This window comes from Rhinoderma darwinii, chromosome 4 (genome assembly GCF_050947455.1).
Source record: "Rhinoderma darwinii isolate aRhiDar2 chromosome 4, aRhiDar2.hap1, whole genome shotgun sequence".
In the NCBI taxonomy this organism is placed as follows: Eukaryota; Metazoa; Chordata; class Amphibia; order Anura; family Rhinodermatidae; genus Rhinoderma; species Rhinoderma darwinii.
Genome location: NC_134690.1, coordinates 150,810,783 through 150,834,510, shown reverse-complemented (window position 1 = coordinate 150,834,510; position 23,728 = coordinate 150,810,783). Strand labels below are relative to the sequence as shown.

The following is a 23,728-nucleotide window of genomic DNA, read 5'->3' as shown; positions in this document are numbered from 1 at the left end:
GCATGGAGACGATCAGCTTGTGGCACTGCTGAAGTGTTATGGAAGCCCAGGTTGCTTTGATATTGGCCTTCAGCTCGTCTGCATTGTTGGGTCTGGTGTCTCATCTTCCTCTTGACAATATCCTATAGATTCTCTATGGGGTTTAGGTCAGGCGAGTTTGCTGGCCAATCAAGCACAGTGATACTGTGGTTATTACACCAGGTATTTGTACTTTTGGCAGTGTGGGCAGGAGCCAAGTCCTGCTGGAAAATGAAATCTGCATTTCCATAAACCTTGTCAGCAGAGGGAAGCATGAAGTGCTCTAAAATTTCCTGGTAGACGGCTGCGCTGACTGTGGACTTGATATAACACAGTGGACCAACACAGGCAGATGACATGGCTCCCGAAACCATCACTGACTATGGATACTTCACACTGGACCGCAAGCAACTTGGATTGATGCCTCTCCACTCTTCCTCCAGACTCTGGGACCTTGATTTCCAAATGAAATGCAAAATTTACTTTCATCTGAAAACAGTACTTTAGATCACTGAGCAACAGACCAGTCCTTTTAAAGGCTTAGGAAACCTTTGCAGGTGTTTTGTGTTGATTCGTTGATTAGAGTGTCACACCATGAGTCTACAATCTTGAACTTTTACCCAATATTCAAATTTTCTGAGACACTAAATTTTAGGTTTTCATTAACTGTCATCCATAATCATCAACATTAAAATAAAAAAATGCTGGAAATAGATCACACTGTGTGTAATGAATCTATATAATATAGGAGTTTCACTTTTTGAATTGAATTACTGAAATAAATAAACTTTTTGATGATATTCTAATTCATTGAGAAGGACTAGTATTTCCCATTCGGTTTGAAACCACTTCTGGCTTTGGCTCAAAAATCTGCATTAAAATCTGCAACAAATAAACGATGTGCTAATCCAGCCTAAAGTTTCTAAATAATAGATGTAGTTGTTGAGGTATTATTCTGCAACTGTTTGACAGACTGTGTGGTTTACCAGTATATAAAGTTCACTTCGCACTTGAGCCTTCTGAAATTTGATGACCCACTCATCTGATCCATTATTTGTATCAAGCATAAAAGAAAAAAAAAGAAAAAACTTGTCAGCCATTTAAACGAACTGATTTTGCCACAATTTTTATTTGCACTTCTGAATACACCCTTATATATGAAAATGTAATTAAATGATAACCTGCACTCCTTGTGTATAAAAAATTCAAATAAAATACTGACCTCACCGATCTCTTAGGGCATGGCCAGACGTGGCGTATTTCTGCCGACACTGTCCGCATCAATGCCGCACATAATCTGCGTTGCAGATTCTGTAGCGGCTTTGCCTAAAATGTGCAGTAAATTGCTGCGGATTAGTCGTTGCGGATTCAGGTGAAGAGTACTTCCTGCTGTCTTTTAAAACATTTCATCTCAGTCTGGCTATAGACCTCGAAACACATAGGTCCAGCCAGAATGAAGAAATATCCTGTTTGTAAAACCAATATGCAACGCAACACACATAACATCTGCGGATTTCATTGCGGAATTTTGAAACTCCATTGAAGTCAATGGAGAAATTCCGCAATAAGTTCGCAACAAGTCCGCTACACGTCCGTAAAAGCCAGTGTATGCTGCGGACACCAAATTACGCACCGCAGCCTATGGTCCGCAGCGGAGTTTTCCGCCACGTGTGCACGAACCTAACTAAAAAGGTGTGGAAACCAATGGAGAAAATGTCCGCTGCGGATTCCAGAGCAATTCTGCCATGTCTGGCCATGCCCTTACTGCTCCTGGTCCCCGTTGGTCTCTACTTTCTTCTGCAGTGATGACGTGTCGAAAGGGGGATATGTGACCACTGCAGCCAATCACTCACTCGGGATCGGTGAGGTGAGTATGGCTGTTTTTATGATTGTACAGTATTGCGATCTATTTAAAAAAAAATCCAATGTGGACTGGGTCCATTTTAAATATATCTACTGACCCTCAATTATGTAGAAAATCTAAATATAGGGAAAAAAAATGTTCAACATATATAAAACAAACCATGAGTTCAATAAGGGCCGGTTCACATCAGCGTTCACTTTCCTTTCAGGGGTTCGTTCTGAGGTTTCGACTGCGCTATTGATTTCGTCAAAAAAAACGGAAATCTGCCAGAATGGTGACAAATGGAAACCATTAGCAATGTTTCCGTCACCATTGATATCAATGATGATGCAAACGGAAGCTAAAGTTTCCGTTTGACTTTCCGTTAATGGGGTTCACCCAACGGAACCCCTGAATGAAAAGCGAACGCTGATGTGAACCGGCCCTAAAGAACCTAATACAGAGTCCAAAAAAAACATTTTCAATTTACTATAGAAATATATACTTTAGTGATATATTACAGTGAAAATGCATTTAAGAATATGGCTGGTGTCCAATATCAGGAGTTCACAATGTAAGAGGTGTGAAGCGGTTCAGGCTGTAATGCCAGTTGCACATGACCGATGTGCCACTCTGGCCGTTTTTAATGGCATCAGAGTGGCACCCGATAGTGTTCACGGACCCATTCAGTTTAGCGGATGAATCGGGTCCGTTTTCACGGACCCGATTCTCCGATCCGTGGAAAGATAGGACATGTCCTATCTTTCCACGGATCAATGACAGGACTCGGCCGGCGCACACTGTCGTGCGCATGAGGCATTACATAGTGGTGTTACAATAGGGCTGTATATGTAAATGTTGTGTTTGCCACCAGTGCAAAGTGAAAAATACGATATTTGTATTCAAGTTGTTTTGCCACTGTTCTGATTAGAAAAGTAGAGAAAAAAAATGCCATGTCTGACCTGGTGTTGTTTTAACCCCTGTACCAAATTCGCCAATAGGGTGTGCACGCGGGTGATAAATATAGCACACACTGCACCGGGGGAAAAGATTCGTAGTTTATCACTGATGTTTTAACAGTTTCCACCAAAACTGTATAATTTTTTTAATTATTCCTCCATCGGTCATAACATCAGTACTTGGATCTCATACAAAATATTTATAGGAAAATGGGTATAACTAACCAATATAGCGCCAACGTATTCTGCAGCGCTGTACAAAAGTTGTCCTACAATCAGCTTCGTGTAGTATGAAAACTATTTGAAGATGTATTGCTGGTTTGTGTATACAAAAATTGCACTAAAACGATGTATTTGTAGCATACACTTCTTGATGTACTCTTCTATTTGAAAGTGTGAACATTTTTACTTGATCATTTTCCTTCAGTTGTGTTGTTATCTTGGTTTATTACCAGGGCATACTGGAGAAAGCCCAGCTACACGCTCTTCATGGAGATCAGCTGATACAAAATAACCACTATGCTGTGGACTCTATTAGACCAAAATGCATAGAACTGAGGCGCATCTGTGATGACTTTACCAATGAAACCAAGAAAAAGTATGACATCCTGGGAAAATCTTTGGAGCTACACCAGCAACTTGACAAGGTAAGTCATATGTCTTATTGTTGATTACGGTGTTGGAGTAGTATTTGAGCTATTGTATCTGGCGGCAGTAGCTATTTTGAGTACTGGATAAGTATTATTGTATATTATTTAAAAATTGTGTATAGAAAGCTATAGTTCATGTTAATCTGACTTATTGATACCTCTATAGCAGAGGTCCTGAATTTATTTTTAACTCGAGAGCAACACTAAGGCCAGATTCACACATGCAGTTTTTGATGTAATTTTTAAAGTGGATACAAAAACAAGGAAGCGTATGAAAACAGACTTATATGTCTCCTGTCTTTTGCATCCACTCCAGCCTTAGGGCCAGTTCACACAGAGTTTTTTTGACGCGGAAACCGAAAATGCCTCCCCTTGATTTCAATGGGAGGCGGAGGCGTTTTTTTCCCGCGAGCGTATATCGCAGCGTTTTTTGCCCGCGGCACTCAATGGTTGCAGACGAAAAACGCAGCGAAAATCCTCGTGCAGGCAGAACAAAATCTGCCTCAAAATTCCAAACAGAAATGCAAAAATCTCAGTGTGAATCCAGCCTCATGCTGGTTTCACAGTGTAATTACCGTCGTTTTTATGCCTTTTATTTCTTTATATTTTTTGGGGGGGAGGCTAAACTGCTGGGTATGTATGTAGGGTATCTATAGAAGAATCTAAATATTCCATAGAACTAGCATATCGGCGTGTCCTGCTCGTTTAACTCCTTAAAAACCGTGGTAAAAAGACACCGCGGCATCTAAGCCGTTAGGAACAAGTGGGCGGACCCCTGTGACATTGCATCAGCCCCCCCTGCGATGTGATTGCAGGGTGCCGATGCCGATGGTCATCATGGCAGCATGGGGGCCATCTTTATACTCCAAATAAGCCCTGCCCTGCCGGTTTTATAATTTTACCCCAAAAGCAATGTAAAAAAATGAAAAATGTACATTTAACTGGTATCGTCACCTCCGAAAAAGTCAGAAATATTATATTATAACATTATTTAAAGAGGCTCTGTCACCAGATTATAAGTGCCCTATCTCCTACATAATCTGATCGGCGCTGGAATGTAGTTTTTATTTTGAAGAACAATTATTTTTGAGCAAGTTAATTTTAGATTTATGCTAATGAGTTTCTTAAAGACGCAGGCACGCACCAAACACTGATGCCACACGGAACCTTCACGCGCGCAAAACGCAGCGTTTTTATGCACGCAAAACTGACACATTCGTGTGAATAAGGCCTAAATGGAATAAAAAGTGAACAAAAATTCTCATGTACCCCAAATGATACCAATGGAAACTACAGCTCGCCCCTCAAAAAATAAGTCCTCATACCACTCAACTTTTTTATTTTCCCGTAGATTATTTTTCACAATTACTTTTTTCCTTGTAAAAGTAGTAAAACATAAAAAAAACCTATATAAATTTGGTATTGCCGTAATCGTAATGACCTGCAGAATAAACTGTTAAGTTAACATTTATTTTTTACCCCGCTCACGGCGTAAAAATGAAACGCAAAAAATGCATTTCCAGTTTCCCAGCACATTTTGTGGTACAATATATGGTGCCGTGAAAAACTACAACTCATCCCGCAAAAATGGAGCCCTCAAATGGCTATATCGATGGAAAAATAAAAAAAGCTATGGCTTTTGGGAGGTGGGGCGGAATAAGCGAATATTTAAATCCTAAAAATGGCTATGGAGGGAAGGGGTTAATATAATTTAGGTCTATTTCACACGTATTTGTGGCGTTAGAAGCATTTTGTTATGGTGTTTTTTTATATACGTCTTTTAGTACCATTTTTTACTTTTTGTACAGGCGTTTTTTTCAGGAGTTTTTGAAGTTATATGAAAAAGGCTAGGGAGAAAAACTCCTGAATAAACGCCACTAAAACACCACAAATCCTGTGTATGTAGGCATTTTCATATACAAAAAAAACAAAACAAAACGCAGCTAAATGACGTGTGTAAAACTGTATTTAGGAGTGTTGAGTGAATAAAAACATTCCTGTTGACATCCAGATGCTGAAATCATGTACAGTTTTAGTCCTGCTCAGAGCTAAGAGTTGTTTACAATCCAGTCTAGTCAATCCTCTGTGAGCTCCAGTCTGATATAGTTTAGGCTTCGTTCACATCTGCGTCAGGGCTCCGTTCTGGCGTTTTGTCGGAGCTTTCCATCTGAACGGAACCCTGACTGAAACAAACCGAAACCATAGGTGACGGATCTGGTGCAAATGGCTTACATTTGTCTCCGTTGTGTAAGGGTTCCGTAGTTTTGATGGGAGCAATACCGTAGTCGACTATGGTATTGATTCCATCAAAACGGTATCCTAAAATGGTATCATAGTTTTGCATTCACTTTCCTTTAGGCCAAAACCAGAATTCAATGCAAAAAAAAGGATGAAGTACAAGGGCATGTTCATACGGCAATGCCAATTACGTCTGAAATTACAGAGCGGTTTTCAGGTGAAAACAGCTCCTGAATTTCAGATGTTTTGACAAGTGCACGCGTTTTTCGCTGTGTTTTTTACGGACGTAATTGGAGCTGGTTTTCATTGGAGTCAATGAAAATCGGCTCCAATTACGTCCCAAGAAGTGACACACACTTCTTTGAGGCGGGCGTCTTTTTACGCGGTGCGTAAAAAAAAAGCCTGTCTGCACAGAACACCATAAGACCCTTTGAATTCAATGGGCAGATGTTTGCAGACGGTTTTGAGACGTTTTTTCGGCCGTAATTCGAGGAGTAAAACGCCTGAATTACGTATGTAAATAGGGCGTGTGAACATACCCTAAGTCTTTCTTTTATACTTGCCCTCTGTCACTCCACACATAAAAAAAACTGCTTCAAAACAACACAGCCTAAAACTGAAACTTGCTAAATGTTATTTCAATCTCAAATTCTGTGGATCGATATTGTTTGACGCTGAGATTTTGCTCTGATTTGTCACAGGCTAACCAATGGTGTGAAGATGGAATCTACCTGCTAGCCTCTCAAGCGGTGGACAAATGTCAGTCCCAGGATGGCGCAGAGTCAGCTCTACGAGACATCGAGAAGTTTATTGGTAGTTCAAGGGTGCACCAACTGTCCAATCATAGTGATTTTTCTCACAAGTATGAAGTCATTCTCACTGCTGAAATAAAGGTAAAAATAATTTTTCACATATAGGGTGATACAGACTACAGAGCCAGTCACATTTCTATGATTCTTTTATTTACATTTGAAATCTTGATTTAATTTTTCACAGAAGAGTATAAACTGGGCTATGGTTTATGTCAATGATACTAAAAACGGAAATGGTCATTCTACGCCTGGCATAAATTCTGTGAACCCCTTAGGCCTAGTTCACATGAGTTTTTTTAGCACGCGTTTTTTTTGCCGCGGTTTGAGCCATTTCTTTACGTCTTCAACAGGCAAAGGAAAAAAACACATCAAAGAATGCTGAAGCGTTTTTTTCTGTCTCCCATTGATTTCAATGGGGTTTTTGAGGTGGAAAGCGCCTCAAAATAGGTCATGTTGCTTTTTTCCCGCAAGCGTTTTTTTCTGCATTGAAAAACTGCATAAAAAAACTCAGTGTGAACAGGGCGTTACAGGTTGCTGTAAAGCTGTAATTTAACTAGGCGTTGGCACACCAAGGAGGTTGACAGTGACCAGTGTCAAGTATGAGCGAATAGTCATTATATTCTTTACTTATGAAAAACTCATTAACACCAGACTACTGAGGTTGCCTAGTACACACACAGTTTTTTTGCAGGCAGAAAAAATCTGCCTCAAAATTCCTTCAGAAATTTTGAGGCCGATTTTTGAATTGCCAGTATTTTTTGAAGCAGTTTTTTTTTTTTTTTGCAGCGTTTTTTTGCCTGCAGTCATTGAATCTAAGGGTATGTGCACACGCTAGCTGGCTTTTACGTCTGAAATTACAGACTGTTTTCAGGAGAAAACAGCTGCGTCGTTTAAGACGTAAAAGCTCCTCCTCGTATTATGCGAGGCGTCTTTGACGGCCGAACATTTGAGCTGTTCTTCATTGAATTCAATGAAGAACGGCTCAAATTACGTTTCAAAGAAGTGTCCTGCACTTCTTTGAGGCTGGGTTCACACGACCTATTTTCAGACGTAAACGAGGCGTATTATGCCTTGTTTTACGTTTGAAAATAAGGCTACAATACATCGGCAAACATCTGCCCATTCATTTGAATGGATTTGCCGACGTACTGTGCAGACAACCTGTCATTTACGCGTCGTCGTTTGACAGCTGTGGGTATGTGCACACGATAGCAGGCATTTACGTGTGAAAAGACAGACTGTTTTCAAGAGAAAACAGCTGCGTCGTTTCACACGTAAAAGCTCCTCCTCGTATTATGCGAGGCGTCTGTGACGCTCGTAAATCTTGAGCTGCTCTTCATTGAGTTCAATGAAGAACGGCTCAAATTACGTTGCAAAGAAGTGCCCTGCCGAGGCAGTCAATTTACGCGTCGTCGTTTGACAGCTGTCAAACGACGACGCGTAATTTACAGGTCGTCTGCACAGTACGTCGGCAAACCCATTCAAATGAATGGGCAGATGTTTGCCGACGTATTGGAGCCGTATTTTCAGGCGTAAATCGAGGCATAATACGCCTCGTTTACGCCTGAAAATAGGTCGTGTGAACCCAGCCTTATGCAAAAGCTGCTCGATGCAAGCGTCACAGGTTTTTTCTGCCTCCCATTCATTTCAATGGAAGGTCAGAGGTGGAAACTGCTTGAAGAATGAGCATGCATCTTTTTTTTTTTTTTTTTGCAAGCGGCTGCAAGCTGCCTGTGAGAAAAATGTGCCTTTGCCTCACATTGAAATAAACTTTTGGACCTTTTTTTGCTATCATTTTGGTGCGGTTTCCACGTCAAAAAACTCTGTACGAACTGACCCTGATAGTGTTTTTTTGAAGTATAACCAGATCACCATATACCACCACGCAGGGACTAGGGATGCTCCTATGATAACTGTCCCAGCTTCTTTGGGTTTCCCCCCTAGAGGCTATCCTAGCGTGCTCCTTTTGTTGTCTTACCTTCCCATTCTTCCTATTCTCAGACATTACCCAAAATCCTCTTTTCTTAACCTTATATGTTACTCCTGACCTTATCTCCATTCATAGGGTATCTATATTTGTCAGCATAGCATAGCCATTAAGTTGTGTCTTCTTACAGCATGATGTGATAGCTACGTTTTGGTATCTGCAATTTTGTATGCTTTTTTTTTTTCGCTTTTTCTGCAATGCAGCGGCTTTGATCCCATTTCTGTTGCTGACTTAGTATCTAAGGGTATGTTCACACGGAGTGTTTTCAGCCATCTTTCCGGCCATAAAACGTCCCGAAAAGAGGCTGAAAAATCGGAAGCAAAACACCTCCAAACATCTGCCCATTGATTTCAATAGGAAAAACGCTGTACTGTCCCGACGGGGCGTTTTTTCCGCAGCCATTTTTAGAATGCCCGCTTAAAAAGACGGCCGCGAAAAAGAAGTGCATGTCACTTCTTCAGCCTTTTTTGGAGCCGTTTTTCATAGACTTTATAGAAAAACAGCTCCGTATTTTCAGACTTTTTTTGTTTAGCGTGTGAACATACCCTAGCGGTTGAGGGAGGCTACTTTCACTCTTATAGTGGCAAAGGCATTGGACCATTACTAGAAGATGGCAGGCACCCAGAGAAGGAAAGGAAATTATGAAAAAGTGTGCAAGGAGACAAAAGGAAAAGGTATATAGAAACCCTTAGGCCTCATTTACACGAGCGTATTATACGCGCGTGCGACGCGCGTGCTTTTCACGCGTGTCGTACGCACCTATAATAGTCTATGGGGCTGTTTAGACGATGCGTGAATTTTGCGCAGCGTGAGTGCGTTGCGTAAAACTCACGACATGTTCTATATTCTTGCGTTTTTCACGCAACACGCACCCATTGACTTCAATGGGTGCGTGAAAACAACGCATGCCACACTGACGGTCCTGCGTTGCATGCGCGAAAATCACGCAAGAGCTGTCAAAAGGATGAATGTAAACAGAAAAGCACCACGTGCTTTTCTGGTTACAAACATCCAAACGGAGTGTCAAATTAGAGATGAGCGCACCGAACTTCACCGGGTTCAGCCGAACTCGTTTTAACCGAACCCGGCAAAAAATGTTCGGGTACGCGACGTCAGGAGACAGTCACTGCCCACGGTGCTGAAAGACTTAAACTGTTTCAGCACCATGGACAGTGACTTTCGATCACAATATACATATACGTGTAAAAAAAAAAAGAAGTTCTGACTTACCGATAACTCCCGGCTTCTTCCTCCAGTCCGACCTCCCGGGATGACAATTCAGGCCAAGTGACAGCTGCAGCCAATCACAGGCCAAGCACAGGCTGCAGCCAATCACAGGCTGCAGCGGTCTCATGGCCTGCCGCGTCATCCTGGGAGGTGGGGCCGGATGACAAGAGAGGGACGCGTCACCAAGGCAACGGCCGGGAGACCGGACTGGAGGAAGCAGGCAGTTCATGGTAAGTGTGAACGTCTTTTTTTATTCACAGGTTGGTGTAGATTGTGATCGGCATTCACTGTCGAGGGTGCTGAAAGAGTTACTGCCGATCAGTTAGCTCTTTCAGCACCTTGGACAGTGACGGGCGTCGACTACCTCATCTCTATGATGGCGGCTGCGCGAAAATCACGCAGCCGCGCATCATACACGGATGACACACGGAGCTGTCAATTGCCTTTTGCGCACGCAAAACGCAGCGTTTTTTTGCGTGCGCAAAACGCACACGCTCGTGTAAATGAGGCCTTAGGCCCCATGCACACGAACATATTTTTGCGGCCGCAATTCATTTCAATGGGCCCATGCACACGACCGTGGTTTCCATGCATTGCCCAGGAGCCTAGACCGCAAAAAGAAGGAGCATGTATTATTACGGCTCATAGAAATTAATGCACGCGGCCATGTGCACTGCCCGCTATTTGCGGGCGGCCACGGGTGACACTACGCGGCCGTCTGAGTTGCAAATCACGGCCTGTGCACACCACTACGGTCATGTGCATGATGCCTTATACTATGGGGATGTATCAAAAGATACAGGGAGATGGTAGAAGGTGCTACGTAAAAAAAATCTCAATATTGTATACATATGAGAAATCATCATTTATAATAATCATAACCTATTTCCTGAAACCCCTGAATGTTAAGGGAAGTCATAACTTAATAGTCCCCATTCCAGTTTTGGATATGGGGCCCGATAGGACCTTGCTATGCCCTCAAACGCAAGGACGAGGTACCATTTTTGAGTTAGACCTCATTTCTAGCCTTCAGCAGTTGTATTTTAAATAGTCATATGCTTCTGTAACTCCTAAAGTAATAATGTGTATATTCCTACGTAACTCTATACAGCAGACATTCATGTTCTTGTTTGAAGTTCTTTTGGAAGTGCTTATTTTGACATTACCATATACACCGATCAGCTATGGCATTAAAACCACTTGCCTGATAGTGTGCAGGTGTGTCTCATGCCACCAAAGCATTTATGACCTATCCTAGCATCAGAACTGGACCATAGAGCAATGGTAGAAGGTCACCTGGTCTGATGAGTTAAGTTTTCTTTTAGGGTATGTTCACACGGCAGCGTCCGTAATGGCTGAAATTACGGGGCTGTTTTCAGGAGAAAACAGCTCCGTAATTTCAGCCGTAATGGCATGTTGAGGCGCTTTTTGCTGCGTCCATTACGGACGTTAAATGGAGCTGGTTTTCCATGGAGTCCATGGAAAACGGCTCCATTTACGTCTGAAGAAGTGACAGGCACTTCTTTGACGTGGGCGTCTTTTTTACGCCCGCCTTTTGACAGCGGGGCGTAAAAAAAATGCCCGTGTGCACAGAACATCGTAAGACCCATTCTAATGAATGGGCAGATGTTTCCCAACGCTATCGAGGCGCATTTTCGGACGGAAATCGAGGCATAAAACGCCCGAATTACGTCCGTAAATAAGCCGTGTGAACATACCCTTACATCATGTGAATGGCCAGGTGCGAGTGAGTTGCTTACCTGGGGAACATTTGGCACTATGAGAAGGCAAACCAGCAGAAGCAGTGCGTTGCTCTGGGCAATCTTCTGCTGGGAAACCTTGGGCCCTGGCAATCATGTGGTTGCTACATTTAAACACACACACCACCTACCTTTTAAACATTGTTGCAGACCAAGTATACCACTTTGTGGCAACGGTATATGCTAATGGAAATGGCCTTATTCAGCAGCATAATGCACCTTGCCACACTGCAAAAATTGTTCAGGAATGGTTTGAAGAACATAACAAAGAGTCCAAGGGGTTGACTTGTCCTCTAAATTCCCTAGATCTCAATCAAGCATCTGTGGGATGCGCTGGAAAAACAAGTCCGATCCCTGAAGGCCCCACCTCACAACTTACATAATTCAAATGATCTTCTACTAACGTCTTAGAGCCAGATACCGCAGGACACCTCAAAAGGTCTTATGGAGTCCATTCCTTGAATGGTCAAAGCGGTTTTGGAAGCAGGAGGTGACCTACATAATATTAGACAGGCGGTTTTAATGTTATGGCTGAACAGTGAATGTCAATATGACAGGGGACAGTTTGAGGGTCCTTCATACATTAGTTAGATAATCCAGGTGGAGCTCAACTCTGTTATTAATAATAAAAAAAACGATATACCGTGAGATGGTCTCAACACGATTCCCTGACCAGGTGGCCATCATACTTTCCTCATTGCAGAACATCCACTTCTCCAGTCAACTTAAGTTTAGAAAAAAAAATGCTTAGGTGCGATCTAGTTACAACTACAAATATATGAATGGACAGTACAGAGATCTGTCTAATGATCTTTTTACACCAAAGGCCTGTGTATCCTCTACATCTAGAGGAAATAAGGTTTCACCATAATCATAGACGGGGATTCTTTACACTAAAAGCAGTGAGATTTTGAAACTCTTTGCAACGCGATGTTGCGATGGTTCATTGAGCATGTTCATTGAGCACAGCCTGGATGGCTTACTTGAAAAATATAACATTGCAAGTTATGGGTACAAGATTCTGCAGACGGGATGTTGATCAAGGGATTTAGTCGGATTGCCTTTTTTGGAGTCGGGGATAATATTTTTGCCTATTGAGGCAATTGGCATCTGCCTCATGGTGGTTTTTGCCTTCCTCTGGATCAACACGTTAGGATTATAGGTTGAAAAAAGACACGGGTCCATCAAGTCCAACCTTTACAACTATATAACTATGGTCCCCAAGATCTTGCAGTCGCCGCAGTTCTTGGCTCTTTCCAAGACTCAACACATACAGAACCCCATATGTGCTCTGTACTCTCTTAAAACTCGCTCTGGCTGCTCAGCCTATGGGCTGGTATCAGTTGTGCATAAATAACAGCCTTAACCATCATTATGCTTACGAGACCAGCATCTCCAAGGTCCATGAAATTCTGCCCACTCCTCTCCAGCACATTCCAGAACTCCTATCACATGGCCCAAATATGGGCTGTGGAAACAAGCGCCGATCAACGAGACAACTCGTTGATCAGCACTCGTTTGCGCCTTTTACAAGGAGCAATGACTGCTTATGTATGGGGACGATCGCTCATTACTTCGATCTTTTGTCCCCATACATTTTCATCATGTCCGCAGCACATCTCCCTTTTTACCCAAGGAGATGTTCTGCTGACAACGATGATTTTTAATGCCTACATAAAAGAGCAGATCAGCTGATCGTCAGTAAAATGATAAGAACACATGGACACACAGGCAGTACAGCAGTCTTGACTACATAGTTTACAAGTAAAACACAGCATGAGTAGTGGAATCAGTAGGGAGATCAATAAGAACTGGAACGAAGGCTGTTGAATAGAAATACCACTTCACTGTTCTTCATTGCCAATGTGTTGATGCCTATCTACTAGAGGCAAACCATAGAAAAGCATGCAGTATGTGTTTTCTTGTAACTGAAGAATTCTAATAATTATAATATACAATGTGTAGAGTAGGGTGAAATAAATAACTTACTATTTGTTATATTATATAGAAATAGTTCAGTACTTTTTTTTTATTTGATTCTTAACTTCCAGGCAAGTGTTCAAAAAGTACTGGAGAAGTTGGTTGATGTTCAGGAAATGTTTGAGAAGAGACAAGCAAGCTTGAAGAAGCTGGCAGCCAAGCAGACCAGGCCTGTCCAGCCTGTTGCCCCACATCCAGAGTCATCTCCAAAAAGGGCATCTCCTAAAACAGCCAGGCCAATATCTCTAGGTAAGATGGCTTTTCAAATTACATTACGGATATTTCTAGTGTCAGCGCAACCCTCTGTAAATAGGTAACAACTGCAAACACCAGCTGGTAATAAGCACCAGCAGGGGCGTCTGACTGTTGGAACCCCCACCGATTTGTAGAATAAAGGGGCTGCAGTGTGAGTTTAGCACTGCAGCCCCTTCACAGTTTTTCACTGCACAGCAGCGCTCACGGCCATATTCAAGTGAACAGGGTTGTGTTCATTCTCAGCAACGGTGGGGTTGGGGATCTGGACAGTCGGACCTCCATCCATCAGGGAGTTATGGATTAACGCTCGGATATGCCATCACTTTCCATAATGGGTATACCCTTTAAGGGTGGGTTTACAAGGTACAATACTACATGTAATCCAATTCTTACTGCAGCTAACAATGACCTGCAATGATCAGGTTCAACTGACAATAATCATGGCCTTTGTAACAGAAAGAATGTTGCATTTACAATTTTATGTCATTAGACAACCAAATTCTGGTGATCTTCCAGTTTAAGAAAGGAACCTTTTTAGTCGCCAGAAAAGTAATGGGTGGCCTCCTGACATCAAATTACAGTCAGTGTTATAAAGGAATTGTTCACATTTAACTTAAAAATTGCTTCATGTAAACAATTTTGGTACATTTGTTTGCAGTCATCATAATTGGATCGCACGTCGGATCTTTGGGACAAGCTATCTGAGAACGCAATATTAATACAGAAAAGTAATCACATCCTGTGTGTCACTGGGCTCGTCTTTATTGACAGATTGGTTCTGTATATGCAAAATTCATATTATATTTAATACACTTTGAAGTAAACATATCAGCAAAAGTGTAGGTTGTTGCTTAAGTGATTCACTTCTTTCTAAATGAGATGTACACCCAAGCTCAGCATGTAAAGTTTTTATCTAGGAAAATTACAAGAAATCCTTCCAGGGAAGCCCCTTGCAATTAGTGCTATTTTAAACCACTTTATGAGCGATTTTTAGCTTTATGCTAATGAGTTTCTTAATGCCCAAGTGGGCGTGTTTTACTTTAGACCAAGTGGGCATTGTACAGAGGAGTGTATGACGCTGACCAATCAGCGTCATGCACTTCTCGCCATTCATTTACACTGCACTAGCGATATAGTTATATCGCTATGTGCAGCTACATACATATACACTAACATTACTGCAGTGTCCTGATAATGAATATACATCACTACCAGCCTGGACGTGATGTTTATTCAGAATCCTGACGTGTCTGTAGCGTCTCTGTGAGATTTACAGCAAGGCAAACGTAATCTCGCGAGATTACGATGTAACCTGTCATTTCAAACGAGATTACGTTTGCCTTGCTGGAATCTCACAGAAAAGATTCAGAAGTGGTCAGGATTTTGAATAAACATGACGTCCAGGCTGGTAGTGATGCATATTCATTATCAGGACACTACAGTAATGTTAGTGTTTGTGTATGTGGCTGCACATAACGATATAACTATATCGCTAGTGCAGTGTAAATGAATGGAGAGAAGTGCATGACGCTGATTGGTCACTGATTGGTCAGCGTCATACACTCTGTACAACGCCCACTTGGTCTAAAGTAAAAACACGCCCACTTGGGTATTAAGAAACTCATTAGCATAAAGCTAAAAATCGCTCATAAAGTGGTTTAAAATAGATTGTTTTTCTAAATAAAAAGCATTACTGTCACCTACATTACAGCGCCGATCTCCTTATATAGGAGATAGGGCACTTATAATGTGGTGACAGAGCCTCTTTAAGGTGAAACATTGTATAAACATGTATCCTATAGTAACAGTGACGGGATATAATTTTTTTTTTTTACCAACACTGATTATGATCTCACTAGTTACATTACTACACAAATTTACTACTAACTATAAATCTTGTGTAAATTAGCTTTACCCAGTCTGAAAAGGGCTTGTTTGCAGTCAGACTGTCTATTTACCCTTTTCTCTGTATTTTTTTTTTTCCATAGATTAGGCTTTTGATTACAACCACACCCAACCACACAGTTTACCAATATATGTGAGGTAGTGAGCAATTACCGGACTAATAATGACAGGGGAGTCGGATGGGGGTCCCAGCGGTGTAACCCACAGTGAAAATATACTTTGGGTCGTCCCTACGTAACTGAATTGCTGCATATTTTCAGTCTGCAATTGCAGATGGAAAATACGCAGTGGAATGAAGCAGCAGCACAGTGGGTGAGATTTAACAAATCTCATCCACGCTGCATAATATTTCCGTACAGAAATTCACCTGCGGTGCATATTTTTAGTTCCGCAGAATGTCAATTCCTGCTGCAAAACGTGGACTGAATTTTCTGCAGCAATTCCGTTACATGTGGATAACAAAAAATACAACTCTCCATGTCACACGCAGTACGGCACGTCATTGCTGCTGTCAGGACCACAGGACCATCAGTGCTTGAGTGGTGTGGGATTTTACAGGAGAGTGTTGTCTTTGTTACTTTAACGCGATTCTGCAGCCGCCTAGACAACGCCTTTAAGGCCACATGCAGACGATGCGTTTTACTTGTGGATTTGCCACCCAGACCTTCCTGCACAAAATCCGCAGTGTATTACAGTACAAGAAAAGCAAATGAGATTTCAATTTACAGCACGTAAATTCACCTGCGGTGCGGATTTAAAAGATCTGCAGCATGTCGATTTATCTTGCGTTTCTGTCTCAGAATTGTATTTTACAAGTTTCTAAAAAAAACAAAGGCACCAAAATATGCAACATAAAATCTGCACCGGTTTATACTTCAAAATGTAAAAAAATGCACCTATAAACACATATAGAAAAAAAAACAGACATGCAATATTAAGTGCGGATTTTACCTGTGAATTAACCTGCATTTATCTGCAGTTACGCAACATGTGCCTGTAGCCTCAAGCCTCCGTCACACACAATTATGACAAAAAGTGCTGTGTATGGAGGAGGTATGTTTATGTAGATCCTAATATGTCCTTGAGAATTTTTTTAAAGGGGTTATTTGAGATTATATTGCATTATTTATTCCTATACATTGCACCGAGTTTCCCGCTGCAGCCATGTCACATGCTGACGCAACCGCAGCAGGGAAAAACATCTGTGCTGTACGGGTGCCCAATACATTTCCCAGGCTGGGGGTGATGTATGGACTTACATTTAGCAGAGCTCAGCTGGGTCGCCACAAGGAGGTGGAAGGGATGGATTTTTTTTAAAAATACGGGATAAATAAAATAAAATATAATTTTTATTCCCATTTTATCATCTCCGTGAAAGTGAGTCCTTGAGTGTATCTGCCCTAAATAACCGCATGCATTTTTTCATATAAATGTAACCCGCATTTATATGCAAAAACATGAATGCGGCTAAAAGTTTTGTTGCAGTTTTGCTACAATTGTGGCTACACTTCTCGATAGATAGGGTCTATTCACAAGGTGTGGGCAAATAGCTTTTTATTGCTTCGATTACTGCAAGATTGCAAGCTCTATTTTGTAGTAATTGCGGCAATAAATAACGGTTTGACTGCACCGTTGTATTAGCCCCTTACGTCTTCAGGAATGCGGTTTCTATCTAAAACTGCATATCGGTGGTCGTTTACTTTATTGTGTTTACTCAACTTTAAGGCTGGGTTTAACACTGTACGTTTTTGTTGCTTTTTAACATGCGTTTTTGTTTTGGTTGAATTCCCATTGAGAGACATTGGAGTTTATCTAATAAAACAAAAAACATATTTAAAACACAGTGTGAACCCAGCCTAATGCCTAGGGCAGTGGCATGCCGAAATACCTACCTACCTACCCCAGTCTTTTAACTGATGTGATCCAGGATACCAACAAACCTGATTAAAGCAATTGCGCCTTGTTTAGAATCGGTCTAGTACATTCCAGAAATGGAAATGAGGTGTTTATCTTGATAATCTTAACCACTATTATTACAAACACAGTCATGATTCTGTATACACTGTCCCTGAGGTCAGCACCCGGGGGCCGAATTCTAATGTAGGCTATAGATAGGTAGTCATTGTATGCGAAACTTTGTCACATCCAAGCAACGTTTGATATGAGAAAATGTGTATTCTCACAGTACATCTTCAAAGAAAAGGAACATCCTATGCGATCTTGTTCAACATGAATACTTTATCTGTTTAGAGGAAAGTTGCTACGAGTGGAGGGGGGTGGGAAAGAGGAATCGCTCATATCGATCAGTGTACAAACAAGAGTACGGATTTAAACAATTTATTCAACCATATTTACTCAACAACAAAAGTAACGTGGGGAATTTTTTTTTGCAAAGTTGGAATTATCTAACAATGAGAATACAACAGGTGAGAAGTAGGTATATGTATAGACTTCAGAAGCCTATATATTATATGTATGAGGAAGTGTAGAAGATACAATATGAAAATACGTAGGGTGTATGCATTGTTTAAACAAAAAAAACAACACATTACAGAGCACCTAAGTAAAGACTTTTTTCACACGAGCGTGTCCAATTTGTGTCCACAAAAAAACAGGCCCTTTTTCACGCACATGATTTTCCGTGCTGCATCATCTGTTTGTGTGTCATCCGTTTTTCTCGTTCGTGTTTCTCCTCTGCAAGCACTTCCTGGTTTTACTTTTTTTTTTTTACTGCATTTCTTTAGCAACTGATGCACGAAAAGCAAACCGCACACGGATGTCATTCATGCGCTGTCCATGTTTTTCACGCACTGATAGACTTCAATGTGTGAGTCTGATCCGGAAAAACGGACTAGAGTAGAATATTCGGTTTCAGGCAACAGACACACACTCCGGGGGAAAAACATGGATGCGTGAATAGCTCTATTGAATTTAATTGGTCAGCGTGCTGTCTGTTGCTTAAACGGACAGCACACAGACGTGAAATATGTTTGTGTGAATAAGGCCTATCTATTCTTAATGATTACTGCATTTTGAAGGGATTGTTTGCTTTGGACCATCCCTGTTTGTTAGACAAGAGTCCAACGATAAACTGAACATAGGGTGTCCCCACTGCTTGGACTCCGAGTGATCTGCCGTATTCTGTGGGGAAGCAAGCGTTTAATTCCCCTGCAGCGCCACAATTCCAATTTAGATCAATGGGCTATCCATGTTAGGGGGGATTCACACGAGCGTGTATTCGGTCCGTGCGGGCCGCGTGGTTTTCACGCGGCACGCATGGACCAATACAAGTCTATGGGGCAGTACAGACAGTCCGTGCTTTTTGCGCAGCGTTTGTCTGCTGCGCAAAAAGCGCGACAGGTTCAATAACTCTGCGTATTTCGCGCATCACGCACCCATTGAAGTCAATGGGTGCGTGAAAATCACGCGCACCACACGGAAGCACTTCCGTGGGACGAGCGTGATTCGCGCAACAGCAGTGAAAAGGATGAATGAAAACCGAAAAGCACCACGTGCTTTTCTGTTTCCGAACATCCAAACGGAGTGTCTTTGCGATGAGCGAAGCCGGACAAGCGTACCGAACTTCACCGGGTTCGGCCAAACTCGTTTTGGCCGATCCCGGCAAAAAAATTATCGGTACGCGACGTCAGGAGATAGTCACTGTCCATGGTGCTGAAAGAGTTAAACTGTTTCAGCACCATGGACAGTGACTTGCGATCCCAAAATACATTAACCTGTAAAAAAAATACGAAGTTCTAACTTACCGATTACTCCTGTCTCCTTCCTGCAGTCCGACCTCCCGGGATGACACTTCAGTTCAAGTGACAGCTCCAGCCAATCACAGGCCAAGCACAGGCTGCAGCCAATCACAGGCTGCAGCGGTCACTTGGACTGCTGCGTCATCCAGGGAGGTGGGGCCCGATGTCAAGAGAGGCGCGTCACCAAGGACGCGTCACCAAGGCAACGGCCGGGAAGTTCTCGGTAAGTAGGAACTTTATCTTTTTTTTTTACAGGTTTTTCGCTGTTGTGTTCGGCATTCACTGTCGAGGGTGCTGAAAGATTTAGCTCTTTCAGCACCTTGGACAGTGACGGGCGTTGACAAGCCTCATCTCTATGATGCCGGCTGCGCGAAAATCACGCAGCCGCGCATCAGACACGCATGACACACGCAGCTGTCAAATGGTTTTTGCGCTCGCAAAACGCTGCGTTGTTTGCGCGCGCAAAAACGCAACGTTCGTGTGAATCTCCCCTTATTCATAGATATGCTGGGTCCCCCACAAAGAGAAAAGAACTATCCAACACCAGTGCAGCGTTTAAGGCCACTATGTTCTTCAGTATTTCTCATTGCGGTGTGCTTGATTGTTTGCAGTTGTTTGCAACGGGCATGCTTGAAACACCTGAACTCATGAAATAGGAAGAGTGTCCACATACTTTTGGCCATTTAGTCTATATTTTGTGAGATGTCTTACACCTCTTGCACATGACCGAGTTCGGGCCGTGAAAAACGGTCCGTGTCACAGCCACATTTCCCTGCCCGACCACAGTACGGGTAAGCGGGACTCCTGCCACCGTAGACATTTTATGATGCTAGGAGTCTGACTCCCCACGGAACTACTGTTCCGTACTGAACAAAATGATACAGTACGGAACAGCAGTTCCGTGGGTAGTCAGACTCCTAGCATCATAAAATGTCTAATGGCAGGAGTGCCGCTCACCTGTACTGTGGTCGGGCCGGGAACCGAGGCCAACACGCGGACCATTTTTCACGGGCCGAACTCGGTCGTGTGCAGAAGATGTAAGTCTGGGTTACGCTGTATAGTTTATTCTATTATTTTCTCTTCTTCCCTCAGAATGATTTCCCGCCAGCCAATGAAATGTAAAAAACAAACATCATATTTAAAACTGGTCCTTTTCTCTCTCACACGCTGAGCTCATACAATATATTTAAAACAAATATGTTTGCGATTCTCAGTCAAAATTCTCTTTAGGGTAGGAAACACACACACACAGCGTATTCAGGACGGATACACAGCGTCAAGCTGCTCATCGTATCCGCCCTGAACACAGCAGGGAATGCCGTCCGGAAAATTGCACCACATTATGGTGCGTTTTTCCTGCGGAATTTCCGCTGCAAAGTGGCGCCGTAAAAATAAAGAAAAAAAACCATTCATACTTACCCCCTCCCTCTTCTCAGCGCAAAGTCCGGCTTCCTGGGATGACATTGCAGGCCATGTGACTCTCCAGTCTGTGACTGGCTGCAGCAGTCACATAGCCTGCAACGTCATTCAGGGAGGCCGGACTAGAGAAGAAACAGGGAACCCTGGGTAAGTATGACTTTATTGTTTTGTTTCTTACTTGCGATTTTTGTGGTGTAATCGCCGTGATTCCGCCGCAAATATCGCAACACACACTGCTTTGTTGCGGGTTTAAGCACCCCATTGAATTCAATGGGGAAAACCGCAACGGAAGAGCTGGACATGCTGCGGTTGAAAAAAACCGCACCGCAAGTACATTTTTGTGCGTTTTTTTCGGCTGCATTTTTCCGCAGTGTTGGGACGAGATTTGCTGAAATCTCACCCACACTGCTGCTACTGTAAAACACTGCAGATTTTCCCGCTTGACGTAGTGTATCTGCCCTGAATACGCTGTGTGTGTTCCTACCCTAAGGGTCAGTTCACACATAGCGTAAATACTGCAGATTTTCCTCAACAGACATCGTTGCGGGAAAGTCCCCAGCATAATACAGTAGCAGCAAAGTGGATGAGATTTGAACAAATCTCATCCACATGCTGCATAAACGCTCAGAAATTAACATGCAGTGCATTTTTTTTTAATCCGCAGCATGTCAATTGTATTTGCATAAACACTGCTTAATTATTCGGGATTTCCCGATTGAATTCAATGGGGAGGGAAGACTGCAAAACAGCATAAATTGCATTTTCATTTTTGATTTGCGTTTTTTGCGGCAAAATCCGCCGCAAAAAAATGCAACTCAGAAAAAAAACAAAAACTTACTTACCAAGAAGTCTGTTTCTTCATCCAGGCTGGGCTCCTGGGATGACGTTTATCCCATGTGACTGCGGTCACATGGGATGAAAAGTCATCCCAGGGCTGCAGAGCATCATGACGTCTGAGGGATGCATCGCCACGGTAAATATATATATTTTTTCTGTGCAACTTTCGTCCGGAAAATTTCACCACGATTTGCAGTTTTTCGATCGCAGTTTGATATGCAGTTTGCTTTACACAACGTATCCGCCCTGTGTAACCATACCCTTAGGCCGGGTTCCCATGGGACGGATACGCTGCGTAAAAATCAGGCAGCGCGTCCGACCTGGAACCTGCAGGACATTACGTCTGAATAATCGCACCATTGTGGTGCAATTTTTCCGTTCATATATACCCCTCCCTCTTCTGACGTCCGCTCCGGCCTCCCTGGATGACGTTGCAGGCCACGTGACCACCTCTGCAGCCTGTGATTGGCTTCAGCGTTCACATGGGATGCAACGTCATCCCAGGAGGCCGTACTGCAGGAAGAAGTAGGGCGTTCTGGGTAAGTATGATTTTTTTCTTTTTTCTTCCGGCGTTGCGATTTTTGCGGCATAAACCCTGCGATTTCACCGCAAAAGTCACAAAGATTAGAGGCGTGGCCGGATGTCTGCCTGAGTAGACGTGCTTCACAGTGCTCCTGAGCTCCCTGACTCCTTATCCTGCTGATATCCTTGCCATCCTGCGTCCTAAGTTGGCCAAACGGGCAGGACAAGTGCATCTCTCACCCCTGTATCCTTACCTGTCGGTAGTTTTCGGATCTTGTGTCGTGGGGCCCTCCTGGAGAGAGAAGCTGGTCAGCCGGCGGCACTTCAGGTGGCGCACGAGGTGGGCGGAAGTTAAGGGCTGTCTGCTGGAGTCTAGCTCTGTGTCGGTCGCTGCTGCTGGAGGCTGGTGTTACTGATTGCTGGCGGCGGGACTGTGGATCTGCTGGAGAGGCAGAGCTGTGCAGCGGTGTGTGGTGGCTGTCCCATTGAAGGCAGGATGATACGTCTGAGGAGCGCTTCCCAGGTATTTCACTGGCCTGAGCTAGCTGTGCAGGCTCACTAATCACCCTGCATTGGGCCTGGCACTGGGTCCCCAGGATATCTCGCACCCTTAGCTTGTGGACTTGCTCCGTTTGGTGTATCAAACACCCTGCCAGTTCCTACATACCCTGCATCCCTCCGTTTGCATCATGGGAGGCAGTAAGGCTGGAAAGAAGGGGAAAATGAGGTCCACGCAGGGCAGTTATATTCCCCCATCAGATGAGGAATCCCTAGATGAGATGGAGGATGGAGCCTCTGGCTCGGCCCTGGCCAAAATCAAGGCTAATGCAGTAAAGAGGCTGGAGCAATTTACTAGGCTTGAACACCCCCCTGCTTCTCCAGACGCATCTTTATCCCTGTTTGAGGGTTCGCTGAGTCCTCCAAAACCAATTTCACCACAGGATCTGCCTGTTTCTTCCTCTCATGTGGATACGAAATTTGCTGAGTTAATGTCTGCAATTACCTCCTGTCAATCCTTGTTGGTTACTAAGGTGGATGAACTCCGTCAGGACTTTGTTATCCTGCGGCATGATGTGCAAAAAGAAACAGAGCGCAGGATATCAGAGGTGGAGGATACTTTACACCGTATTCCATCTCAGATCGCTGATTTGAGGAGACAGGTGGAGACCTCGGTCGAACGGGCTGATTATTTTGAGAACAGATTACGCCGGAACAACATCCGCATAGTAGGGCTGCCGGAAAAGTCAGAGGGTACAGATGCTGTTTCTTTCCTGGAAAAATGGCTGAAGGAAACCTTTGTTGACACTGTGTTTTCAGCATTCTTCACAATTGAACGGGCTCATCGGGTCCCTGCTAGGCCCGGGCCGCCGGGAGGTCCCCTGGGAGGTCCCCCTCGGCCTATGCTGGCGCGACTGCTGCATTTCAGGGATAGAGATGCTATTCTTCAGGCGGCAAGACGTAAAGGCTCTATCTTACATGGCTCTCAGCGGATCTCCATTTATCCTGACTTTTCGGTCACGATTCGGAAGCAGTGTGTGCGTTTTACAGAGGTCAGAAA

General features: G+C 43.2%; 1 protein-coding gene across 3 annotated transcripts in view; it reads left to right on the top strand.

Annotated features, from left to right (window-relative positions):
* MCF2L2 (MCF.2 cell line derived transforming sequence-like 2) overlaps positions 1–23,728 on the top strand; it is a 396,533-nt gene that overhangs the window by 160,830 nt on the left and 211,975 nt on the right. For all 3 annotated transcript variants that reach the window (XM_075861683.1, XM_075861681.1, XM_075861682.1), the window contains exons 11-13: positions 3,276–3,467; positions 6,410–6,601; positions 13,546–13,723. In XM_075861683.1, coding sequence (XP_075717798.1) covers positions 3,276–3,467; positions 6,410–6,601; positions 13,546–13,723 — 562 coding nt within the window. The remainder of the gene's footprint in view (positions 1–3,275; positions 3,468–6,409; positions 6,602–13,545; positions 13,724–23,728) is intronic.